This window comes from Gambusia affinis, linkage group LG11 (genome assembly GCF_019740435.1).
Source record: "Gambusia affinis linkage group LG11, SWU_Gaff_1.0, whole genome shotgun sequence".
Lineage (NCBI taxonomy): Eukaryota > Metazoa > Chordata > Actinopteri > Cyprinodontiformes > Poeciliidae > Gambusia > Gambusia affinis.
In genome coordinates this window covers 527,051-551,035 of record NC_057878.1, presented here as the reverse complement: position 1 = coordinate 551,035, position 23,985 = coordinate 527,051, and the positions used below count along the sequence as shown (strand labels likewise).

Genomic DNA, 23,985 nt, shown 5'->3' with positions numbered 1-23,985 from the left:
CGTGATGCATCTTCATATTATAGATGATTATCATGATTCATTAATAATGTATAACTAAGAGGCAAACTAAGCAAATTTGTTATTTCACAAGAGTTTATCCAACTGGCAGCCCTTTGTATGACTCCGTACCCATGAAGTAGCTCCCAGTCTCAAAACGGTTGGTGACCCCTGATCTGTAGAAAAGGCCCAGTTTCCACTATTAGATCTGATTATGCCACAAATTTTGTTGCTGCAAATCGAGAGTTGAAAGAGAATTTGGTTGAACTGAGCCATGCTAAAATTCAAAATGCTTTTGTCCAGGACAGAATCAAATGGAACTTTAACATCCCAGCAGCCTCTCACCAAGGTGGACTTTGGGAGCATCTGATTCGTTCCATAAGAAGTATTTTAGTCTCAGTTCTTAAAGAACATGTTTTGGATGATAAAGGTCTTCAAACAGTCTTTTGTGAAGTCGAAGCCATATTAAACAACAGACCCATTACCAAAGTTTCAGATGACTCAAATGATTGTGAGGTACTCACACCCAAACTTTTGTTGTTGCTGAAAAACAAACCAGTTTTGCCACCAGCATTGTTCAACCAAAAGAATCTTTATGTCAGAAAAAGGTGGAAACAAGTGCAATACATGGAAGAACTTTTCTGGAAAAGATGGCTTTCTGAGTACATACCTCTGATGCAGGAAAGACAAAAATGGGCGTAAAGGACTAACAAATGTCTCATTCCTGGAGATATTGTCTTAATTACAGACTCTACGGCTCCAAGAGGATCATGGACGTACCTTTGAACTTTTCAACCTTTTGACCCCTTTTCAGGCTTCAAACATGAATATCTAAAATTTGAATTATTTTGTGATGAATCAACAAGTGTGACACAATTGTGAGGTGGAACAAAATTTATTGGATATTGTAAACTTTTTTAACACAAAAAAAACTGCAAAGTATAGCGTGCAATATTATTCAGCTCCCTTGCATTGCTACTCTTTAGCGCCACCTTTTGCTGCGATTACAGCTGCAAGTCCCTTGCTTTTGTCTCTATCAGTTTTGCACATGGAGAGACTGAAATATTTGCCGATTCTTCCCTGCAGAACATCCAGTGAGGTTGGATGGAGAGCGCTCATGAACAACAGTTTTCAGCTCTTTCCACAGATTCTCCATTGGATTCAGGTTTGGACTTTGACATGGCCATTGTAAAACTTGGATATGTTTATTTGTAAACCACTCCATTGTAGATTTTGCTTTATGTTTGGGATCATTGTCTTGTTGGAAGATAAATCTCTGTCCCAGTCTCAGGTCTTTTGCAGACTCCAACAGATTTTCTTCCAGAATAGTTCTGTATTTGGCTCCAGCCATCTTCCCAACAATTTTAACCGTCTTTTCTGTCCCTGCTGAATAAAAGCAAGCCCAAGCCATGATGCTGCCACCACCATGTTTGACAGTGGGGATGATGTGTTGAGGGTGATGAGCTGTATTGCTTTTGCGCCAAACATATAGTTTTGCATTGTGGCCAAAAAGTTTGATTTGGTTTCATCTGACCAGAGCTCCTTCCTCCATGTTTAGTGTCTCCCAGGTGGCTTGTGGCAAACTTTAAATGAGACCTTTTATGGTTCTCTTTGAGAAATGTCTTTCTTCTTGCCACTCTTCCATAAAGGCCAGGGGACTTGATTACACACAGGTGGATTCTATTAATTATCATCAGTCATTTAGGACAACATTGGCTCATTCAGAGATCCTCACTGAACTTCTGGAGTGAGTTTGCTGCACTATTGTCTCCCACTTGTTGTTGATTCTTCACAAAATAAAACATTTTTTTAGATCTTTATCTTTGAAGCCTGAAAAGGGGCCAAAGGTTGAAAAGTTCAAGTGGGCCGAATACTTTTGCATAGTATTAATTTAGTCAAAGTGGCCCAATGAGAGTGGAACTAAAACAGGAGAATAATGAAAAATGACTAATCAGTAATGTAGTAACACCCAGAGCTAGAAAAATCTGGATCAACTGTTGTTTTCAAATAGTTTGAGCCTTTTACTCAATTGAGTCAGGAAAAATGACTGACTGTCCAGCTCCCCTTAGTCAAAGTGACCCAAAAAGAGCGGATCCAAACACCGTTATCAGTAATTAAAGCTTAAATGCAAGAATTTCCACTTGCCTTGTTTTCTTTCAAAAAAATTAACAGAACACCACTCAAGGTAAAGCATCCTTTCCCAACGATGCAACAACTCTGACTGGACAAAACAAGAAATAAATACCAATCCTTTGACTGGTTTACAACCTCACTTAATTAACTGCTATTACAACAATACAAAAAATAAAAATAAATAATCAGAAGAAGAATAGATGTTAAAAATAAGATTATTAATTTGTATCTAGATGTGTGCAAATTTGAGTCCAACCATACCTCCCAGGAGTTTTTTCTGAATATGTGGATTTGGAGTGGAACGTCGCTGGAGTCCAATAGCACCCAAAGCTGTCCTTTCATGTCAAAGCCTATGTCCATGGGACGGTGGAAAAGGTGAAGTTTACTGTGAAGCCTCAGTTTCTCATCACTGGCTTGCTCCAAGGTGAAAATGTAAACGTTCATCAGTCTGAGAACATATACCAAAAGTAAAAAGCATAAAAGACTCTTACTAAATGGGCAATATGTGCTTTTGCAAGAAACACTACATGCCTTAAACTCTGTCATAGTTGTCTGTCTTGGTCTCTACAAACATGTTCTAAAAACAAAGATTTGTAATGTGACATTTGAAGCTGCAGGTCAGTGGTAGCAACTAATCAACCCTGTGACTTCTGCTTTGAAAGCCCTGTCCACTTTCATACAACCCTAACCACAGGCTTAGAAGTTTAAAATTCCCATCAGTGGGTTGAATAAAAGGATGCAAGCAGTGTTCAGACAGTCCTAACGGTGCTTTAGGAACAGTGTGGTAGGGGTTCTTTGCTTGTGTCCCTGGTGGGACACTTTTTGCAAGATATGGAACTTCTAGTTTATATTCTGGAACTTCCAGAATTGGTTTTGTAATGTTGAAAAAAACTTTTTTCAGCTTCTGGTGTACAAGACTGTGAAGGAATGTAAAGAAATTTTGATGTGGATTTCACACAATGTAACAAAAATAATGTCATTTTGGGTACAATTGAATAGTGATGAATATGACAAATAGTAAATTTTGTATTTGAATTCAGCTAGTTTACAGCGTAAATCTGAGCCCTTTCAAGGAGTGGAGGTAACCCAGAGCTCATTAATTTACCAGGCTATGTTTTGCTATTCACACACTATTATTGATTTTGGACAATAAGCTGCAGATTTGAAAGAAACACTTGGTTACTTATCACCACCACAACAAGATCCATAACTTTGACTGTAAATGCTACAAGAAAAAAGAATTTTCCATTTTGGTTACTGTCATGTCAGCTGCAAACTTCCTCCAGAATTTCTATAAAACATGCGACAATTCTTTATGAGAAGAAAAGGGGCAGTACATAAGAATAAAGAAATCTTTAACTCACATGCATACAGGCCTTACTTTGGAGATGACTATATTTGCCATAAAAATATGGTTGAATAACAAAATACACCAGAACCGCATTTTTGTGTCTCCTAGGGTGCGTTCATGAACTTTTATTATTTGTGGAGCATGATTAGAATTCATAGTGAACAACAGTTTTGTTGTTCACTGGTTTACAAAATATAGTGGATTGAATAGGCTTGTCCATCCTATGCTTATGTCTACACCACTGCATCCTGCACCAGAACTGCCCAGAACTACTGCAGCTTGGCTGAGTAGGATATGACAGTGATAGACAGCTTTTAAACATGTTAACAGTTAGGTTTAGTGTAAGGGCATTCCTGTAGAAATGAATGAAATATGAGTTAAAGTCAATGCAAAGTCCCTATGAAGATGGAAAGACTCACTTGTGTGTGCATGTGTGAGGAGAAAACAGATTTCCAGGGACTTTGCACTCACCCGTCACACAACACAGCTACATCACGGCCACCTGGGGAACTGCAGATACGAAACACAGCTGTGTTCTGGAAAATAAAGACAGATTTAATATTATATATCCATCCATCCATCCATCCATTTTCTGAACACCCTTCGTCCCTAATGGGGTCGGGAGGGTTGCTGGTGCCTATCTCCAGCTGCATCCCGGGCGAGAGGCGGGGTCACCCTGGACAGGTCGGCAGTCTGTCGCAGGCGATTATATATGCTTAGTGGATATGGTTTTAATATTGCATCACATAGAGGGAGAAGCAGGATGAGTAACCCAACAATCTTCAGTATTTTCTCTGAGTGGGGATTGCTTAGTGATGTCATTAATGTGCTCCCTGATGATGCCCAAAAAATCTGGTGCAGCTTGATTGATGTATCATGGAGATATACTATTCCAATAACTTAGGGGGTGCACTGATCTCAAAATTCCAAAATAATCCTATTGGCATCTTTAGAGGTTAACAAAAATGACTTATATCCAGTTTGGTACAAATTGGATGATGCATGTGTGATTTAAAATCAGCGTTATACAAATGGCAAGGGATTGGAATTCGCCATTCAGCCACACCCATATGGTTTAGCCTCCAGCCAGTGTTGAGGAAGGATTTAGTTCTACGTTGTTCTGTCATTAAATACATGTCCAAATCTTTACGAATCATAGAGTAAAAGGAAGAGAACTGGCAAGAAAACAGGTGACTTCCTGTTCAAAAGAGGCAAGGCCAACGTGATGCCAACAAGTAACCATCTGAAAGTCATCAGTGGATGACTCTCAGTAATGGGTTTTATCCCGTTACTGAGATAAAAGTAATGAGACCATTACTTTTATCTCAGTAATGAGATAAAAGGTGTGATAAAACTGTGACCTTGTGTGTGGAAGTTATTGGCATTTACATGGTGAATTGGCAGATTTTGAGACTTGGCCACGCCCATATGCTTTCATATCAATCAATCAATCAATCAAACTTTATTTGTATAGCACATTTCAGCAGCAAGGCATTTCAAAGTGCTTTACATCAAATCAAATACAAAAACACAATGCAAAATAGAGTCAACAATCAAAACACAACATCAAGTCAGATTCTGTCAATAAATTTGCAATTGATTATGTTTCAAATAAAACTCTAAACAAGTGGGTTTTTAGTTGAGATTTAAAGGAAGTCAGTGTTTCAGCTGTTTTACAGTTTTCTGGAAGTTTGTTCCAGATTTGTGGTGCATAGATGCTAAATGCTGCTTCTCCTTGTTTGGTTCTGGTTCTGGGAATGCAGAGCAGAACCAGAACCAGAACCTGAGAGTTCTGGAAGGTTGATACAACAGCAGATCTTTAATGTATTGTGGTGCTAAACCATTCAGTGATTTATAAACTAACAACAGTATTTTAAAGTCTGTTCTTTGAGCTACAGGGAGCCAGAGGAGGGACTTTAAAACTGGTGTTATGTGCTCTATCTTCCTGGTTTTAGTCAGAACTCCAGCAGCAGCATTCTGGATCAGCTGCAGCTGTTTGATTGATTTGTTGGACAGACCTGTGAAGACGCCGTTACAATAATCAATACGACTGAAGATAATTGCATGGATGAGTTTCTCTAGATCTGGCTGAGACATTAGTCCTTTAATCCTGGAAATGTTCTTCAGGTGATAGAAGAATATATACAAAAAAGATTTTGATAACTATTGACCTTGAATGCCTCAAGACTGTGCTGAGTGATTCTGAAATCTACATCTTATAATTTGTAGGAGGAGTTTGCTCAGATACAACATACAAAAAATACAGAATAACTGTTTTGACAAAAAATGGCCGACTTCCTGTTGGGTTTGGGCCATGACTCCAAGAGACTTTTTTTAGGTCCTGTCAAGATACATGTGTACTGAATTTTATGATTGTTGGTCAAAGAATGGCCTGGGCCTGGGTTTTTTTTTTGTTTGTTTTTGTTGTTTTTTTAAAAAAAAAAAAAAAGAGTTTTAGGGGGCCGCTATGGATAAATTGGGCCATGCCCACCAAATATTGGATTGGATTCTTGTTGGGGTGTGGATTAGGATCAATCATATGCCCTTTTTCCACTGGTTCTACTTCGGTAGTCCCGCTCTACTCTGGCCGGCCTCACTCCACTCTACTTCAGAGTGAACAAATTTCCACTGACCCGGCTAGATCTGCAGCAGGCTGACACCTGCTGGCGGTAGGGGGTATCATTTCTTTGATAGACAGCTTTGTTTTTCTCAAATGGAGCAAATATTTCAGTCATATTTAGCTCTCTAACTCTTATGTTAATGAGAAGAGTTTGAAACAGGAAGGGCTGATTGCTACAACCAGCCAAGAGCTCAGAGTGTGGGAGCTGAGAGCAGAGAGACAGAGCAGATAGAAAGACAGAAAATTATACCTTTATTTCTTACCATCTCAAACATAGAGCCTTTAAGTTTTTGTAAAGGTGTAGCAGATATTAGATCAGTGACACTGAGCCAAACTCATATCTAAACATTTAAATTTTAGTTTGACTTCTATGGGTCTCAATAGTTTGTTTACTGAGAAAAACCACACGTTTAATGTCTACTAGTCGTTTTTGGTCTTGCAGCTTGAACACATTAAACACTTTTTAAACCTCATTTTATGTTACATTCCACTGTAACTTTATTGACACCGCCCCACCCAACATTGCTCTTTAAAATTTTTCCTGTTGGATTCAGGTTTTACAATTTTTCCTGTTGGTCCCCAAAAGTGAAATGGGATTTCCTCCCTTGGCAACTAGAAAAATAACTCAAAACTGCTCATTCTTTTTTCTCGCTCTGTCGGCTTTATGTTGCACACAGACTCGTTGCCCTAGCAATTGACAACAACCCCACTTTAAGTATCAGGCTAGAACAGAACGTAGAACAGAACATTCAGTTCATTACAGTTTTATGTTTTTAGGCTTGATATGTATTTTGCGATTATTAATAAATGGTATCTGTGGTAGTCTAGCTACCTCTGGTATTATTAGCCCAGCTAATACAGCGGTAGTTGATCAGCTAATTTAAACACCTGCTTTACTGAGATGATCTGTCAGTTTGTCTGTAGGTTGCATTTTTTATTTTTAAGCTGAACCAAAAACACACCTTATTCCACAGCACAACTATATTGCAAGTTTGTCAAAGCCAAGCAAGCCTCCCTATCAATCTTTTTTTTTCTTAATTAAAACTTTTTTCTGACTTTGTTATCTAGTCATAGTGTAGACAATTCAAGTACCGCATCCCTTTTTCTTTCATATACAGAGCTTACATTTAAGTCTAGCAGGGAAATTGGATGGGATCCTGCTGCATATCATGAAACATATCATGTATCATGATATAGCAAAAATATATCAGGATGTTAGATTTTCCTCATATCGCCCAGCCCTAGATAAAAGTAGCGGAATTTAATGTGAAAGACCAACAAAAAGTGGTACACAATTGTGAAGCAGAAAGAAAATTATAAATGATTCAAAAAAAATTTAAAAATAAACTAAAAGACAGAATGCAGAGATTTAAAATATTAGACGATTATTTAACTATTATTTAGCAAATAAAAATGTACCTATTCTTTGTATCTTAAAAAATATTAATAAATTATAATCTATTGTATTTGATTTAAAATATTTAACAAGCAAAAGTTTTTTGTTTTTTTTTGAGACAATATTTGATCATCTTACATTTCCTTTGGTAGTATCAGAGCATAGCTTGTCTTCAAGCTGTCCAAGGTTCCAGCTTTGCAGTTTGCGACCAGACTCAAACTCCCACAGCTTCACTGTTCCATCCTGACAAATATATGATTTGACAGACTCATTATTACAGCTCTGTATGGGAAAAAATCAGCATTAAATCCATAGTCTCAGATTTTTATAGGTTTAAAAAAAAAAAAAAAAAACACAATTGAAAGAATCCAAAACAAGTGAGGAATGCATTTTACACCCTAAATTTTTATAACTCCTACAACTCTCATTTGAAAGTGCGTGTCTATAAAACCAAATTTAGTATCAGTGTTGCAAATAAGAGATTACCTAAGTGCATAGCCTAACAAAGGGAAACGCACACACATGCATACCCCTGATCCGGACAGCAGCCAGTGTGGATGTCCTTTTGGGATCTCTAGCGTGCTGACAAACCTGACAGAAAGAACGGTACAACTTTATTTGATTAACACAGCACCTCCTCTCACCACCAAAGAGCAAACATGTCAAATTTAATCAGATTTACAGAGTTAAGTTTTGCTTTGCTTCCATTCATGTCCAAGCTCAAACAACATAACATTCATTGAATTATTTACAGTTCAAAAGTTGTTGTAAATCTGATGCAAAGTAGCAATTATTGTGGGCTTTTATAAAATAGATGCTAACAACACAATTAAAACAATGAAGTTCAAGCAGGGAGTGTAGCGTCCTGCCTCCAGACACCCTGTTCTGTGCTTTGTTACTATGCGACCTAAAGCTAGTTGTTTTTCTGATACAAAAGAAGAAGAGAAAGCTGACCTATTTTTTCCAGCCTGATTGGGATTTTCAAGAAAATACGCAGTGGGAGGAAAGCTGCGATTGTGTCGAGGTGTACAGCTGACTCTGCCTTGCAGCGGGAGGAAAGCAGGTGGCTCAGACAGTTCAGGTGAGCTAACGATGATTTTTGTATTAAACTACTGTAACACTATGATATGAGGTAAATCTGTGTTACCATAGTATACCAATTGAAAAGGAAAAATAAATCATCTTACACTACTATAAACTTGTAATACAGTGCCAAATATACATACGCTAATTTTAACCAGTGTTACAAATAACAGCTATTGTGGCGCTAAGTTATTTGCTTGTGACACCAGCCAGCAGAATTGCCTGACTCGTTGAACTTGCGAAGGTGAACACCAGGATGGAGGAGATGGAGGGACGTATTGAGAAGGCAGCAGAAAGGATCCTAAACCCGGAGGAGGTCATCACAGCTATGCTAAAGCTACACGCTAAGCTGGAGGACAAATTGTTGGATCTTGAGAGTCAATCCAGATGTGAGAACATAAGGATGTATGAGGTACAGAGGGATCCGAGAAGGAATCGACAATGATCTCATTTGTTGAAACCTTATTCCATCGAGGTCTTGAGTTAAATGGGGACACCCCTGAACTCCAAATTGAAAGAGCTCATTGGTCAGTGGGGCCGCAGCTGCCAGCTGACGTGCCACCATGCTCCATCATGTCCCAAATTATTATGCAAGTGATATTTTCTCAGATTTTCTTAATTGGTCAATGCAAATGATGGTCAGTATAAATTTAGTCATGAACTATTACAGTATAAATCAAATTTTACTGAACAAAGCTCCCCATTAGAGCAGTATGTTTTTCAAAAATAAAAAACTCAAAATGCAGTGTTCCAAATTATTAAGCACAGCAGATTTTCTAAACATTTTATGGATTATAAAGAGCTGCAAATGGTGATTCTATGTATGCATTAAGTGGTCACATGTATTAAAATCAAAATCTATTTCAATCAAAAACATCTTAACAGACCAACTTACATGTTAACATACAACCCCTTCTTTGATATCACAGCAAAATTATTGCATCCATTGAACTTGTGAGTTTGTGGAAAGTTTCTGCTTGAATTTCTCTGCAGGATGTCAGAAAACCTTCCCAGAGCTGTTTTGATATGAACTGCATTCCACCCTCACATCTTCTGCTTGAGGAAACTCCAAAGGTTCTCAGTAGGGTTGAGGTCAGAGGTCAGACGAGGATGGTGACCACACCATGAGTTTCTCCCCTTTATGCCCAAAGCAGCCAATGACACAGTTGTATTCCTTGTAGCATACATGGTGCATTGTCACGCATGAAGATGATTTTTCTACTGAAGGTATGGCTCTTCTTTTTGAACCATGAAAGAAAGTGATCAAAAAAAGAAAAGTCCATAAACTTTGCTGAGGTCATTTTCACACCTTCATGGACTCTGAAGGCGACTTGGTCAGTGACTTGGTCCACTGAGACTGTTTCTGCTTGTGAGGACTGGTTAGGGGTGGCCGAATAGTAGGTTCATGCACCGCAAGCATCTGGAGCAAGGGTGCTCAATACGTCTATCACGATCGACCGGTCAATCTCGGGAAGGTTTTGAGTCGATGTCGGCAGTAGGTGACAAACTGAACGCCGCCAGAACTTCCTCTTCTGAGGCGCTTATCAAAAATATTCACTAAGATCCTAAACGTTTGTAGCTTCATTAAGGAATGGTAATTTTTTTTAAAAAGTCAACAAAATGTGTTCAAAATAATATTCTCAGTAATTATTGTTTCAACAAGGTGTTGCGCAATTCAGTGCGTTTCAGTTCCATTAACAAAAAAAAGGCTACTCAAAGACCGACGAGCTAATCTAAACTCCTGCTCAGCTAGTCAATCAACCATCGCTGTGTTCAGGGAAGCGCTTATTAATAATCGAGAAATACATATCAAGCCTGGAAACTTGATATGGTAACGGACTGAATGTTATGTTTTTAATGTAATCTTTGCTCGTCTTGCGAGGTGCAGGCGGTTGCCACAGAAACAGGCGTGCTTAAACTACAAAGAAAGAGAGAGAGTAAAAAGGTCGGAGTGGTTTTGAGTTGATCACCTGTTGCTTGTTATTTTACCTTTGTTTTCCTTCGCTGTGGTTCATTACAGCCGCTGTAGTTTCTAAACGTTGGACTAATTACCTCGTTCATTTGTGAGTTTACGTCATTCAAAACAAACGTCAAATAGAACAAATATATTTCATAACATTTTAACAAACAAATGGCTTCTACTGCGATAATTATGTGAAATCCCAACTTCAGAAGATTTGCCTTTACCTTTATAGAGCTCTTTGGTTCCTCTCAACAGTCTGTAGCTTCTCATATTGAGGTCATCAAACCAAAGTTCAGATCTACCATAACTGACTTTGCAACCAGTTTGTGACTGAGAAACCAGTAACCTCCTCCCAGTGTCAGAATCTCACTGAGGAAGAAACTCCATTAGGTTTTCTATCGCTTTATTATTTCTACTATAACGGATGTATATTCGCATGTAACATAAGTCAATATAGTTTAATTTACAATTACAACTAGAGGCACTGATATTAAGTTTAGATGCAGAGACAGCATTTGATTCGGTAGGGTGGTCTTCTTTATATAAAGTGCTTTCAAAATTTGGATTTCATACAACTATAATTGACACATTTAAATCGCTATATACTAAGCCAATGACCAGAATTAAAATTAATTGAGATTTGACCGATTCATTCACTTTGGAAAGAGGAACAAGACAGGGGTGTTGTCACCACTCCTCTTTGCCTTGTTTATTGAGCCCATGGGTCAACTGATCAGGCAGAGGTCAGATATGAAAGGGGTTACAATGATTTCTGATTGGCTACCTGTCACATTCAACAGGCTGCATTAACGCTCCCAGTCAGGGAAAACCCCTGATTTAGATCGGAGCGCCACAACAATCTACCGTAACAAACCACACACTACAGGATGATCGGTTAAGAAATCACAAGCGACAATCTTAGAACGATCAAAGTTCTAAGATTGTCTTAAGGGGAAAATGTAGGAGTGAACTAACATGTAGTGTGAACTATTGCATCAGGTAGTCGATGTTCCATCTTCTCTATTTAAATCTAATAATTACTGAAGGACAATATGGTTTACAGTCTTCATAATCTGAACTCTTTTGGTTGAATCCAGTATTTATTTACACTTTGGTGATTTTATACAAGTACGTTTTTGTTAATAGAGACTGAGGATCCATTTTATTTTTGCTTTTGGTTGTTTTGTTTATCAGTTCCAGTGTTAAATGTTCTTTTGAAAATAAAGTGTATCTATCTTTGGCACGAAATTACATGCAGTATTAAGTTATTTCCATTAAATCAGTGTAAAAATGTCTTCAAACAATATTATTGTCTATTGCAATAGTTTTTTGAGACAATTAATCGCTCACAAAATTTGCTATCGTGACAGGCCTAATCCTCATGTACGACCTTAAATGAGTAAAGCTGTAATTAATGAATGTGATGAAAATCTGTCTTTCTAAATTAAAAAGAAATCCACCTACACAACTGTGAATCTTATATGAAATTACAAAGTCAAATAGTTTTGTTAGTTATCATAGTGAGTACAGCTAGTTATATTTTTTTTTTATGTATGTATACTCACTGGTGATGCCCTAAGCAGTAAGACTGGATATTATAAGGGGACCTGCGATGGCTCACTCTGATCTTCTCATCACGGTCAGCTGTAATGATGTATTTGTCATCTGCAGATATGGTCTAAAAGACAGGGAATAGAGCAGTTAGTCACAACCCCCTATGTTTAACCCATTCAAACTTAACCACCAACACTAAAGGTAAAACTGACAAGAGCAGATAAAAATCAACTGGCCGAGGCAAGTTTCAACCTTGATAGCAACCCAAAAGAAAGTTATCATCAAATTTAATTCTGTTTTTATTTAGCATACCAATTTGCTTGAGGCTGACATTTTTAAAGGCTTAATGTTTCTGGGGAGGACCAGATGCAAGTTAAACTTTGGAAACCCAAAAAAAATAATAATAATAATTCTATTTAATGGTAATGTTTATGAAACTCCACTCAAAATGTACATAATTTAATTCACTTTCATTCTGATGTAGTTATAACATTCATACAAATAGTAAAGAGAGAACCAAGTTTTGTTACTTTGTTTCACAATATTGGTTCTGTAATACTTAGCTCAAAGTAAATCAAAAATAGTCTGTTTTGTTAAAAAAAATTAATAAAACAAAACATATAAAATATACTGCTCTATCAATCTGTAATACATACTAAATTACGGTAGTATGGTTCCATACTAATTTATACAGTTTCTTTTAAAGATATGAAAATCAGTAGCTATGGTACAAAAACAAATAAATAACAATCCCATATTGTACAATTATTGTAGACGTAGAAATAAGTCAGCATTAAAATTTTTCATGATAAGCTACCTAATTGTTTTGTCACCACCAAAAAACAATTAATTAAACACAACTATTCATGCAAGATGGGAGATAGGTGGACATATTTAGAGAATGGTTGAAAGTTAAGCACTTATCTTAATCCCTCATCATCCATACTCCTTACCACAGCAAGCAACATGGAAAGGTGACCCATCTTCAGCTCACCGTCCTTCTCTGGTTCAACCACAGAAAAGGAGTAAACATCTCCAGACTTGTCAGCCACCAGCAGTTCATCTTCAGCCTGGCTAAACGCTAGTGACGTGCACCTCCTAATCACCCACCTGTGGGTGATTCAAACACATTCAAATTTAAAAATACTTTAATGATCCCAAAGGGCTGGGGACAGACAGTGCATTGCAAGAAGGGGGAGGAGGTCTGACTGTAAGCTAGCCCCCACACCCCCCCAGATATGCCATTTTATTTATAGAATTATACGTAATTTGTTGAGGGGATCCGTTTTGGTGGCCTTAGGATTGCATCTCTGCTTTTTGTGGATAATGTGGTCCTTTTGGCTTCATCAGGTCGTGATCCATCGGCTTAGATGGTGATCAGTGCCTCCAAATCCAAGGCCATGGTTTTGAGCCGGAAAGGTGTAGAGTGCCTTCTCCGGGTCAGGGGGGGTGTCCTGCCCCAAGCGGAGGAGACCAAGTATCTCGGGATCTTGTTCACGAATGAGGGAAGAAGGGAGCGGGAGATCAACAGGCGGATTGGTGCAGCGTCTGCCGTCAAGCGGGCGCTGTACGGGTCCGACGTGGTGAAGAGAGAGCTGAGCCAAAAATCAAAGCTCTCGATTTACCAGTTGATCTACATTCCCACTCTCATCTATGGTCATGAGCTTTGGGTCATGACCGAAAGAATGAGATCGCGGATACAAGCAGCCGAAATGGTTTTTCTCTGTAGGGTGTCTGGGTTAGGGTTAGGGTGAGAAGCTCAGTCATCCGGGAGGGACTCAGAGTAGAGCCGCTGCTCCTTCACGTCGAGAGGAGCCAGTTGAGGTGGCTTGGGCATCTGGTCAGGATGCCTCCTGAACGCCTCCCTGGTGAGGTGTTCCGGGCACGTCCCACTGGGAGGAGGCCCTGGGGAAGACCCAGGACACGCTGGAGGGACTATGTCTCTCAGCTGGCCTAGGAACACCTTGGGATTCCTCCGGAGGAGCTGGTGGAAGTGGCTGGGGAGAGGGAAGTCTGGACCTCCCTTCTGAAGCTGCTACCCCCGCGACCCGACCCCGGATAAGCAGAAAAGATGGATGGATAATTTCCACTATCAGTAATGTGTCTATCAGAGGATTCCGCTGGTCATTACCTTTCATTAGAGCCTCATTGATGACAGTATGTTGAAGCACTGAGGAGTTACAGTCATTTGAAATTTGAACATCATGTGTTGTCCAATTGCACCATTTGGAGATGAAGACTGCAAATGGAACACTTGGACAACACCTGTACATCCTCAAAAATAAACATGTGCAAAATGACATTTCTTTTTTCGGCTATTTTGATCAATCTTGAAATCCACAACCACAATACTTTATTCTACAGATTTATTGTATTTTCCACTCCATACATTCAACACTCAATGTGTATTTACAAGAAATAAAAATAAAAAATCTAGGTGAAGCAAAATTAAAAAAATGTTTTTGTTACACATATAATAGCTACAAATACTTAAAGTATTTTTGACTGCTTAAATAGAAAATTTATCTTGTCATCTTCATAAAGAGACCAAGCTTTTGCATGTACTCCAAATTGTTCAAGAACAGCTGCTGATTTAATTTGGATTTACCTTTTCAGCTGTTTTTAGAGATTTTGGGGGCGAGAGCTAAGGGGTCAATGTGAATTTATTAAAACAGTCCCAACAGGTTTATAGTCATTAATGACTAAAGGGAGAGTGTTCTTTGGTACCAGAACCAGGAAAGATGTCTTCCACAACAACGGAAGTGGGATTGAAGAAATATTGCAGAATCCAACAGGGCTGCTCTGCAACCACAGGGCTTCAGGACTCTGGGGCTGACACCATCTGGACTTGCAGCCGTGTTCCAGTTGATTGTCCAAAGTGAGTCTCTCCAGCTGCCTCTTCAACTGACTTCTGAGACAAAGGCAGAAGGAGCTGAGGAGGCTGAGGAAAAGGGAGCAGTAGCATCTCCTGATTTGGTTGAAGACCATCTTTTGGAAATAATCACTCAGAAGAGCTTGGATCAGAATTCTACAGGAAATCCTTTGTTAATTTAGCTCCATTCTAACCTGATGTTTTCACTGAGGGCATCTGTAAAAGGACTCCTACCTCCTGTTTTACATGAGAGGGTAATTACTTTATAACAGAAATACCTTCTCCTCTCCTCTCCTCCTAGAAGTCTCTCATCCAATCTCTTTCTTAAACAACAATTGCAAAATTTTACACTACCATTAATGAATACCAATCTGCTTTCATGAAAAACCGTCACATTTCTAATAATCTTGGGATAATTTTAGAAATTCTAGATTATTCTGAACTTTTACAAGGCAATACCTTAGTTTTGTTTTTAGACTTGAGTGTGAATGTGAAGCCAGAGCTGGACAGAAACACACACAAAAAAACACAGTTTCAAGAGGAGAATTTTGGAGCATATTTTCTGATTGGGACTTTGATTGAGCCCGGAGAAATGTATCACTTTACTGCTACCATTGGTTGTTTATTTAAGAAACAACAACATAACACTAGCAGCCAACTTGCCAAACCAGGAGGTCACCACAACACCGAGTAGGAATTTAAATGTTCTCGGTCAACAGCCTGCTGAATAAGCCTCGTCAATACGCAATGAATAACAACGCCAGGATGATTTTTGGAAAAAAAATAAATAAAAATTGAGACTCACTTTGGACAATCAAATAAAAAAAGTCCCTTGACTTCCTATTGGAAGAAGTCTCAGATCTGAAAGTACAGCAGAAACATATCTAGGGACTGATTGATGAGGTGAAGATGCTTTGCTTGCAGAATGCAGAGCAGAGAAGGAAAAGCAGTTTAGCTACCTTGAAAGTCCGGTAGTGGACCTTGAACAGTATAAAATATACCACATTGGACAGTACATGTCCAATGTGGTGACATTGTCCAATGTCACCACTGGACTTTCCATTAATCCCCGGTCGTATGCAAAAGCACTGAATGCATGAAATGAAGGGGAACAACAGGTGGCAGTATTTATTAAGACAAAAGGCATTGAGCTGGATTATAATCATGTGAAAGCACGCCATCTGATACCCAGAAGTAACAGAAAGGATAAGCCAGTTAACATATTGACATTCACCAACACAAGATTGCTCTCCTAAAACAAGATGAGACGCTCAAAAGTACAGATGTTTATATGAATGAACATCTGACAAAGACCAATGCCGACATTGCAAAGAAAGCACGTTGTCTGAGAAGAATGAAGAAAATCCAAAGCACATAGACTAGAAACTGTAGAATATTTATTAAGCTTAATGGATGACCAGAAGAGGCCAAAGTATTGACGGTGAAATGCATCATAAAATTGGAAAAGTTGGAATGACTATCCTCATACAGTGACATGGCAGGACCGGACTTTGAACTGGTTAGAGGTACTATCGCAGTATAATGTTCAGTGATGGGGCTCAGCTAAGCAACAACAAATACATAACACAATGTATTGAGGAAAATGAACAACTGGAACTGAGTGCAGCACATTACATATCGAACAGGGTATTGATCCACGCAATATATATTTATTTTTACAAAAAGTTTGTCATTGTTATTAGTAATTCTACAAAGTAACCCTAACCCTAGCTAAGGACAAAATATTGAGGATATTGACATGACTTGTCAATGTCATGTCAATATCAATAATTCACTTGACGTTTACATGTCTCTCATTCTACTTGATGGAGCTTGAGAAGTAAAGCAAAGAAGAATGGGCCAAACAAAGACAGGTATGCTAAGCTTGTGGCATCACATTCAAAAACACTTGAGGCTGCAATTGCTGCCAAAAATGAATCAACAAAGTATCAAGCAAAGGCTGTGAAAACGTATGTAAAAGTGGTTTTTTTTATTTTATTTTTTATAAATTTGCAAAAGTATAAAAAAAATTTCCACATTGTCAAATTGAGGTGTTTGTATTTAGAATTGTGAGGAAAGAGATTAATTCAATACAATTTGGAACAGGGCTATATATAGCAAAATGTGGAAACAGTGAAGTGCTGTGAATACTTTGTGCATTCACTGAATACTTATGCTTATTCTCACTGAGCAGTTTCGCTGGTGTTGTACAGCTGAAACATGAAGGGAGGGCTATGATTAAATTCAAAGTTGAGTAGCAGTTAAATGAGCAAATTTTGAAATCTTTTTTACAGAAGTCACTCTTCTGATGCTCAAAGATGGAAAAAGCTTGGCGTAGTGAATGGCTGGAAGCTGGACAGAAGAATCAAATAAGCAGCTGCAGTGAATACTGCTTACAGAGGAGTAGATCATGACTGCCTACAGACCTAACTAACACAGAAACATATAATGTTTACCTGATGCTAATGCAGTGCCATGAAGGCTCACACTGAAACAGGATCAGTCGTTTGGTGTCATCAGTTATCGCCATCAATTTGCCAGATGAAGACACTGCAAAAGCAAGGACCGTGTCACTTCCTGTGTCCTCTGATGCATCACTAAAGACAGAAAAGACAAGGCTATAAAATTAGCACCACCTTTGATATTAGTACTAAAGGTTATCCAATGCACTCTCTTTACCTGCTATTTACATCCTTTGCTATTTTTATCCTCTTTTCAGCACAGCTGCAGTCAAACACAAACGGTTCTCTGTAAAATGGCACAGAAATGTTAATGTATTACATTTGAATCATTGCTGTGATAGTGACACTTGAAATGATGATCACTTAAAAGAATTGGCAACAGAAAACAGTACAGTTTAGCACCCGCTCCATGATTTCTTCTATCCACATTGGAAAACTTCAGGCAGAAATAAATATTTTAGCCTTAGATTGTTGGTGTGATAAATTAAATCAAACCTCCCTGTTAAAAGGAAGCTATTTTTCACCACTATAACTATGTGCTTGCTGAGGTTTGATGTGAAGGTCAACACAAGCACAACAGTCAAACCCTTCCTGCTCACCTGGCAGTTCCCAAACATAACTGGACAAAGGAAGAGTACAAAGATATAATCTGTGTATATCACAACTGTGACAAACTGTGTGGTGGAGTGGAGACTCATGAATGATATACTGTAGATTGAACACTGTGAGCTGCTGTAACGTACGCTTACCAGAAAATAAGTTTCCTACCATCTCAATCGCAACAAATCTATAAAACAGTGATTAATATTTCAGCAGAAGAAGTTGGAGCTATCATCAAGGGCATCCAGAACTGGAAAGCACCAGGGCCAGACAAGCTTCAAAACATCTGGATCAAGAAATTCATAGCTGCATGCCACCAACTTGGTGTTCATATAATCTAATGCTCCTGTTAAGGAAATTTAAGACGAGGTCCTCCAGATCCCTGCCAAACTTCTGTTTTCTTAGTAGATTCATATTTCAGTACTTTAGAAAGCGGAACACAGTTTAATTTTGACTTATCCTGAAAGACAAGAATCACAACGTGCCTTAAGTTACTGTTTCACTTGCCACTTTTTCTATGAAGAATATTTTTTAGTTCATGCTGATCTCAGTTTGTGTCTAAATTTGAGATTGTAACAAAACATAAAGCTTATAGGGGAAAAAGCATGATCAGTATCTCCACAGTTTGGCAAAAGCCAGCTAGTCAACAACTCTGGGAATTGTTAGAATTGGCTTATTTGAGATCACCTATTTCAAACTTGTATTCGTCATTCACATTGATTCTGATGCTATCCATATGCCAGATGGCTTATGTGAGAAAATCTTGCAACATTTAAGGAATTTATTTTCATAATTTAACAGAGAAACAGTGCATAACACAAAATTTCAAGGGAAAAATAATAGATGATCAAATTAACTGGAGAGCTAACATTAAATACATCTGTAATAAAATATCAAGAAGTATTTCAAATATGGTCAAAGCAAGATATTATCTGAATAGTAAGTCACTACGCATCTTAGATTGTTCAATGATTCAGTCATATCTAAATTTTTGTGCAGAAGTTTAGGGCAATACATATAAATCAACATTACAACTACTAACAGTATTGCAAAAAAGAGCAGTCAGAGTAATACACAATGCTAGTTTTCTTACACACACAAAAACCTTTATTTGTTAAGTCTATTTTATAAAAATTGCAGGAAATTGTGAAATAACAATGTCTTGCCGTACAGGACATTGGTATTAGTACTATCTATAATACAGATTTTGTACTATATGTATAAAATCTGTAACAATCTGTTACCAAAACATCTTCAGGAAATGTTTTTTGAAAAGAAATGTGGGTGCAACTTAAGGGGAACACTGAATTTCAAAAATATGTAGCATCTGAACAACTATGAAAAGATTTTGCATCATTGTAACTGGGGTCAAACAATGGAACTAAAACAATGTCCATCCATAATCAAGAAGGGAATTAACATAAATATGAATTTTTTTTCTTCGTTTCTTCTGTTACCTATACCACTATTTGCAGCTTATTATTGTTATCATTCATTTATTTTTTCTCCCTGTTTTTTTTACATTTCACTTATTGTTGTGTAACACAGATTAATAATAATTTATAGGTGTACTATTATTATCTTGTTATGAGTTAGTTTGCAACCACTTTGTCTATGTCAAATAATTTATTTGTTGGCTCTTTAGCCCAGTATATTCAACAGGCACATGAATATTATAAAATAGTTTTAATTAAAAAGCTTTGGTAATTACTGAATCAGTAAGTAATATATTCCATTAAATTGAAATAAATAAATGTTCACTTATTCCTACCCCTTTTCAAACAAAAAAGTAGTGGTAAAGAAAATAGTTTTTTCTTGGTTATGTATGCACATGTTTACTCTGTCTTATTGACTGTTTTTCTTTTCTTGTTTTTAAAACCCTTCCTGAAATAAATAAATCAAATCAAATTTTGGTTTTTAATATAGTCGTCTTGCAGCTGAGAACAGATCACTGTAGTTCTTCAAGGTATTCTACTATCAGTAAGTCTGAAGCAACTTGCTACAAGCACTAAAACAACACACACACACACACACACACCCCTCATCATATTCCACCGACTTGACTTGTGAATAGGAGTCTGGTAAAGATAGAGTTCTGGGCAGATGGCTTCCTTTAAGAAGTTATGCACTAATTCCGATATAACAGTTGAGACCTTTATTTTTGAGCGCCAAAAAGATTACTAATATTTCCTATAAATCATTAAAACGGAAATCCTTATATTAACTCTATTTTCTAATTTTCAAACAACACAAATATAACAGTTGAGATTCATTGTCATGGGATATGCCAAAAGACTTCGAAAAATCTCCTCCAATGCCCATCAAAACACTGAAACCACCTAGCAAGGTAATTGTGTTCCACAATTAGGAAAGAAAAAACTCAACCGTGGAACCCATTAACAAGCTGACAAACAAGATGGATGACTTTAGTGTGCAGCTACATGACAACATGATAAAGGTGTCCAACATTTCTTGAAATGGAAATTGAATGTAGCTGATATAAAAGACTGTGAAACTAAACTATCCGGCCTGGAAAAAGATGTTTCTGCGCTCATCAAAGAAAATGCAGAGATTATTAAAATTGATAGAACTAGGACTCTATAAACATTGCTAGAATATGAAAATCCTGGGCTTGCCAATTGGTCTCTTAACAGAGATTCAGCAGCTGAGATTCATCCTGTTAGTCAGTTGATATGAACAAAAATATTCATGTGTGCTCTTAAACACATGTTCAGCACATGTGTTTAAGAGCACAAGTCTGGGTTTGGTGGTTGCCAGGAGAATAATACTTGTCTTTACAAGTATTTAGTAAAGTATTGTCTTTACACTTGTGCCAAATGTAAAGTTTGGTGGACTGAATGCTTCAGCATGCCAAGACATTTTGGACAATTCCATGCTCCCAACTTTGTGGGAACTCTTTGGAGCTGGACCCTTCCTCTTCTGACAAGACTTTGCACCAATGAACAAAACAAGGTTCATAAACACATGGATGGCAGAGTCTGGTGTGGATGAACTTGACTGACCGGCACAGTGTCCTGACCTCAACCCAACAGAACACCTTTGGGATGAATTAGAGTAGAGACTAAGAGCCAGACCTTCTTGTCCAATACCAGTATGTGATCTCACAAACGTGCTTCTGGAAGAATGGGCAAAAATCCCGATAAACACACTCTTAAACCTTGTGGACATCCTTCCTAGAAGAGCTAAAGCTATTCTAGCTGCAAAGGGTGGACCAACATTCTATTCAACATTTGATCCCTGAAATTGATGACAATTATTGTCGTGATCTGCTCCTTGACAGCTAGTTTTTTCCCTTTGTTTCTGTGTGATTTTCATTAATCACCATCAGATGTTTTCAGTTTGTCGATTATTTCCCGCCTGTATTTAAGTTATCTGTGTGGCCCTTATCGGGGTTGATTATTTGTTGGTGCTTTGTGAACCTCGGTGATGCCAAGCACATTTCGATGCACAGCTGCTTACTACCTGTTTTGGCGTATTAAAACGCCTTTATCTGCTCATGCTGGTATTTCTTCCTTGCCTGCAAACTGCTACATGACAATTAAAAGCAGATATGTGAGGTAGACATTACCAGAAGAATTGGATAAAGCATTAGGTGCTATATCCAAAGGCAAAGCACCAGGCTGCGATGGCTTGACTAGTGACTTTTATAAACATTTTTGGATTTATATACCCTTGTGTTTGGAATGTTTACACAAATATTGGCAATGACTGTCTAACACAAATTATGCCCACTCTATAAAACAAGGTATTATCACAACTCTTCATGATAATTTAAGACCTATAACACTATAAAAAAAAAAAAAAAAAAAAAAAAAAAAAAACGTTTTATATTTTTAGACTATTTTTGATATAATAGAACATACATTTATGTTCAAAGTTTTAGATTTATTTGAGCTTGGGAATAAATTTATTAATGTAATTACAACATTTTACAAAAAAATTTAAGGTATAAAACAAGGATGTGCAACCTCTCCTTTCTGTTTTAGCTCCTTTCTATTTATTGTGAATTAAAAATGCTCAGTTTGGTAAATTATCTGTGCTAGGTCAGGGGTTTTCATCAGCTGTTAAACTCATGACAGCTGATGACACAACCAACTTCCTAAACAATCTGAATGAAATTCCAAAACTTTTCTAATTAATTGAAACATTTTCAAAAGCTTAAATTAAATTTCAACAAATGTGAAATTTTGCCTCTAAAAGACTGTCCTGTATTTACCACTTCTAATATTCCTGTAAAATTCAACGTCAAATATCTGGGTGTGCATATAAATAAAGATAAGTCTTAATATTTGGGAGAAACTTTAAACATGTAAAACTCATAGAATAGATAGATGCATTTATCCATTAATTTATCTTAATTATCCGGTCAGTTTCCCAATAGTATGAAAATTGCTAAAGTTATTCCACTGTATAAATCTGGAGATAAACAACACTTAGCAAATTACCATTCTGTTTATCTTATTCCACAATTTTCAAAATCCTGGAATAGCTATTCAACAGCACTAGATAATTTTATTGAAAAAAAAACTACTTGTGAATAGTCAATCTAATTCAGGGGTGTTCAAAGTGGGTAACAAGGATGTGCAACCTCTCCTTTCTGTTTTAGCTCCTTTCTATTTATTGTGAATTAAAAATGATCAAATGATGGATCATTAGAGGCCCAAGAAGAACACTGACTTGCTGAAATGGTTGTTACTACCAACAGGGAAAAAACTAAAACATGCAGGATACCGCCCCTCAAGGACAGACTTTGGGCACCCCTGCACTACCTGAATTTGAGGATGTCATTAACTTTATTAATGAAAAGAGATCTCAAAAAAGCATTTGGTACTATAAATCATGAGATTTTAATCAGTAAATTGGAACAGTTTGGGATCAGATGGATTGCACTAAATTGAGTGAAAAGTTACTTAAAAACCAGGAAACAATTAGTGAAGATGGGAGAATGTCAGTCTGAATGTTTGGTCATTGTGTGTGGTGTTTCTCAAGGATCAGTGTTGGATCCGAAATTGTACATATTGTACATAACTCAGAATTCATTAAAATTAAAAGCTGGGTTGATACGAATTTGATATGAATACTAAATTTCACCAAGACAAAACTCATGATAATCTCTAACAATTAGGAATGTGGTTATTGATGTGACTTCAACATTAAAAAAACTGCTTATAAAAAGTTCCTTCGTTTCTTTTTTTTTATTTACCTATTTTTGATTATTAGATTACTTATTAGATTACTTTTTTGCCGCTTTTCGAATGTTTGGAAGCAGCCTGTGCTAGCCTTTTAAGGTTTGATTACATCGGTTATCAATGCCATATTTGTTGAACAGATGTTAACAATAACATAAGAAGAGGCTGCCCTGCCCACGATGTATGGTCAATTAAATGGTGCGTGCGTAAATCCAGCCTATTGTCTGAGGTTTGCGTGCCCAAGAAGATATTTGTAATGTACATTGATTACTTTACCCTTCCTGTGGTACATTGCATGAAGGAGTCCAGCGCTGCACATTTTTATATTTGGTCAAGAATAAATTAGACCGCTTGCTGTGGAAACTGATAATGATTCCAGCTCCTTTCCTTGGGCTTTCCAATAAAAAGAACTGGGAGATAGAAAAAGCTAATAGAACAAAAAGTTGAAAAATAAATTAAATCAATTCCAACCTGGGCTCTTTGGTATGGATCGCTATGAGTTTGTTGCTGCGGGTTGACAGAAACCATTCCCCACAGAAACCCAAACAAGCCATCGTTCACGGTACCGAACTGAACGCTCTTGGTTCTTGTTTTACATGTGGAGAATGTGGGGATGACCTCCACAGGAAGTACATCACAGTTATTTGCAATGTCATGTCCGCTTAGGGCTTGTCAAAAACACAACCCCCGCCTCTTCACACTACACAAAACGCCCTCTTGTGCTGCGGAGGCCAGGGGAAGAGT

The 23,985-nt window shown here is 37.5% G+C and overlaps 1 protein-coding gene across 2 annotated transcripts in view; it reads right to left on the bottom strand.

Annotated features, from left to right (window-relative positions):
* Window positions 1-23,985, bottom strand: part of wdr4 (WD repeat domain 4) — a 35,682-nt gene that overhangs the window by 7,411 nt on the left and 4,286 nt on the right. Inside the window, exons 1-9 of one of the 2 annotated variants that reach the window (XM_044131189.1) lie at window positions 23,713-23,957; window positions 17,649-17,717; window positions 17,426-17,566; window positions 13,051-13,207; window positions 12,109-12,221; window positions 8,028-8,088; window positions 7,636-7,740; window positions 3,953-4,017; window positions 2,392-2,578 (exon numbers count right to left, since the gene is read on the bottom strand). In XM_044131189.1, the coding sequence (XP_043987124.1) occupies window positions 2,392-2,578; window positions 3,953-4,017; window positions 7,636-7,740; window positions 8,028-8,088; window positions 12,109-12,221; window positions 13,051-13,207; window positions 17,426-17,566; window positions 17,649-17,717; window positions 23,713-23,795 (981 nt within the window). In that variant the 5' untranslated portion in view covers window positions 23,796-23,957. Of the gene's footprint in view, window positions 1-2,391; window positions 2,579-3,952; window positions 4,018-7,635; window positions 7,741-8,027; window positions 8,089-12,108; window positions 12,222-13,050; window positions 13,208-17,425; window positions 17,567-17,648; window positions 17,718-23,712; window positions 23,958-23,985 lie in introns of those variants that run through there. The other variant, XM_044131188.1, reaches the window with a different exon arrangement.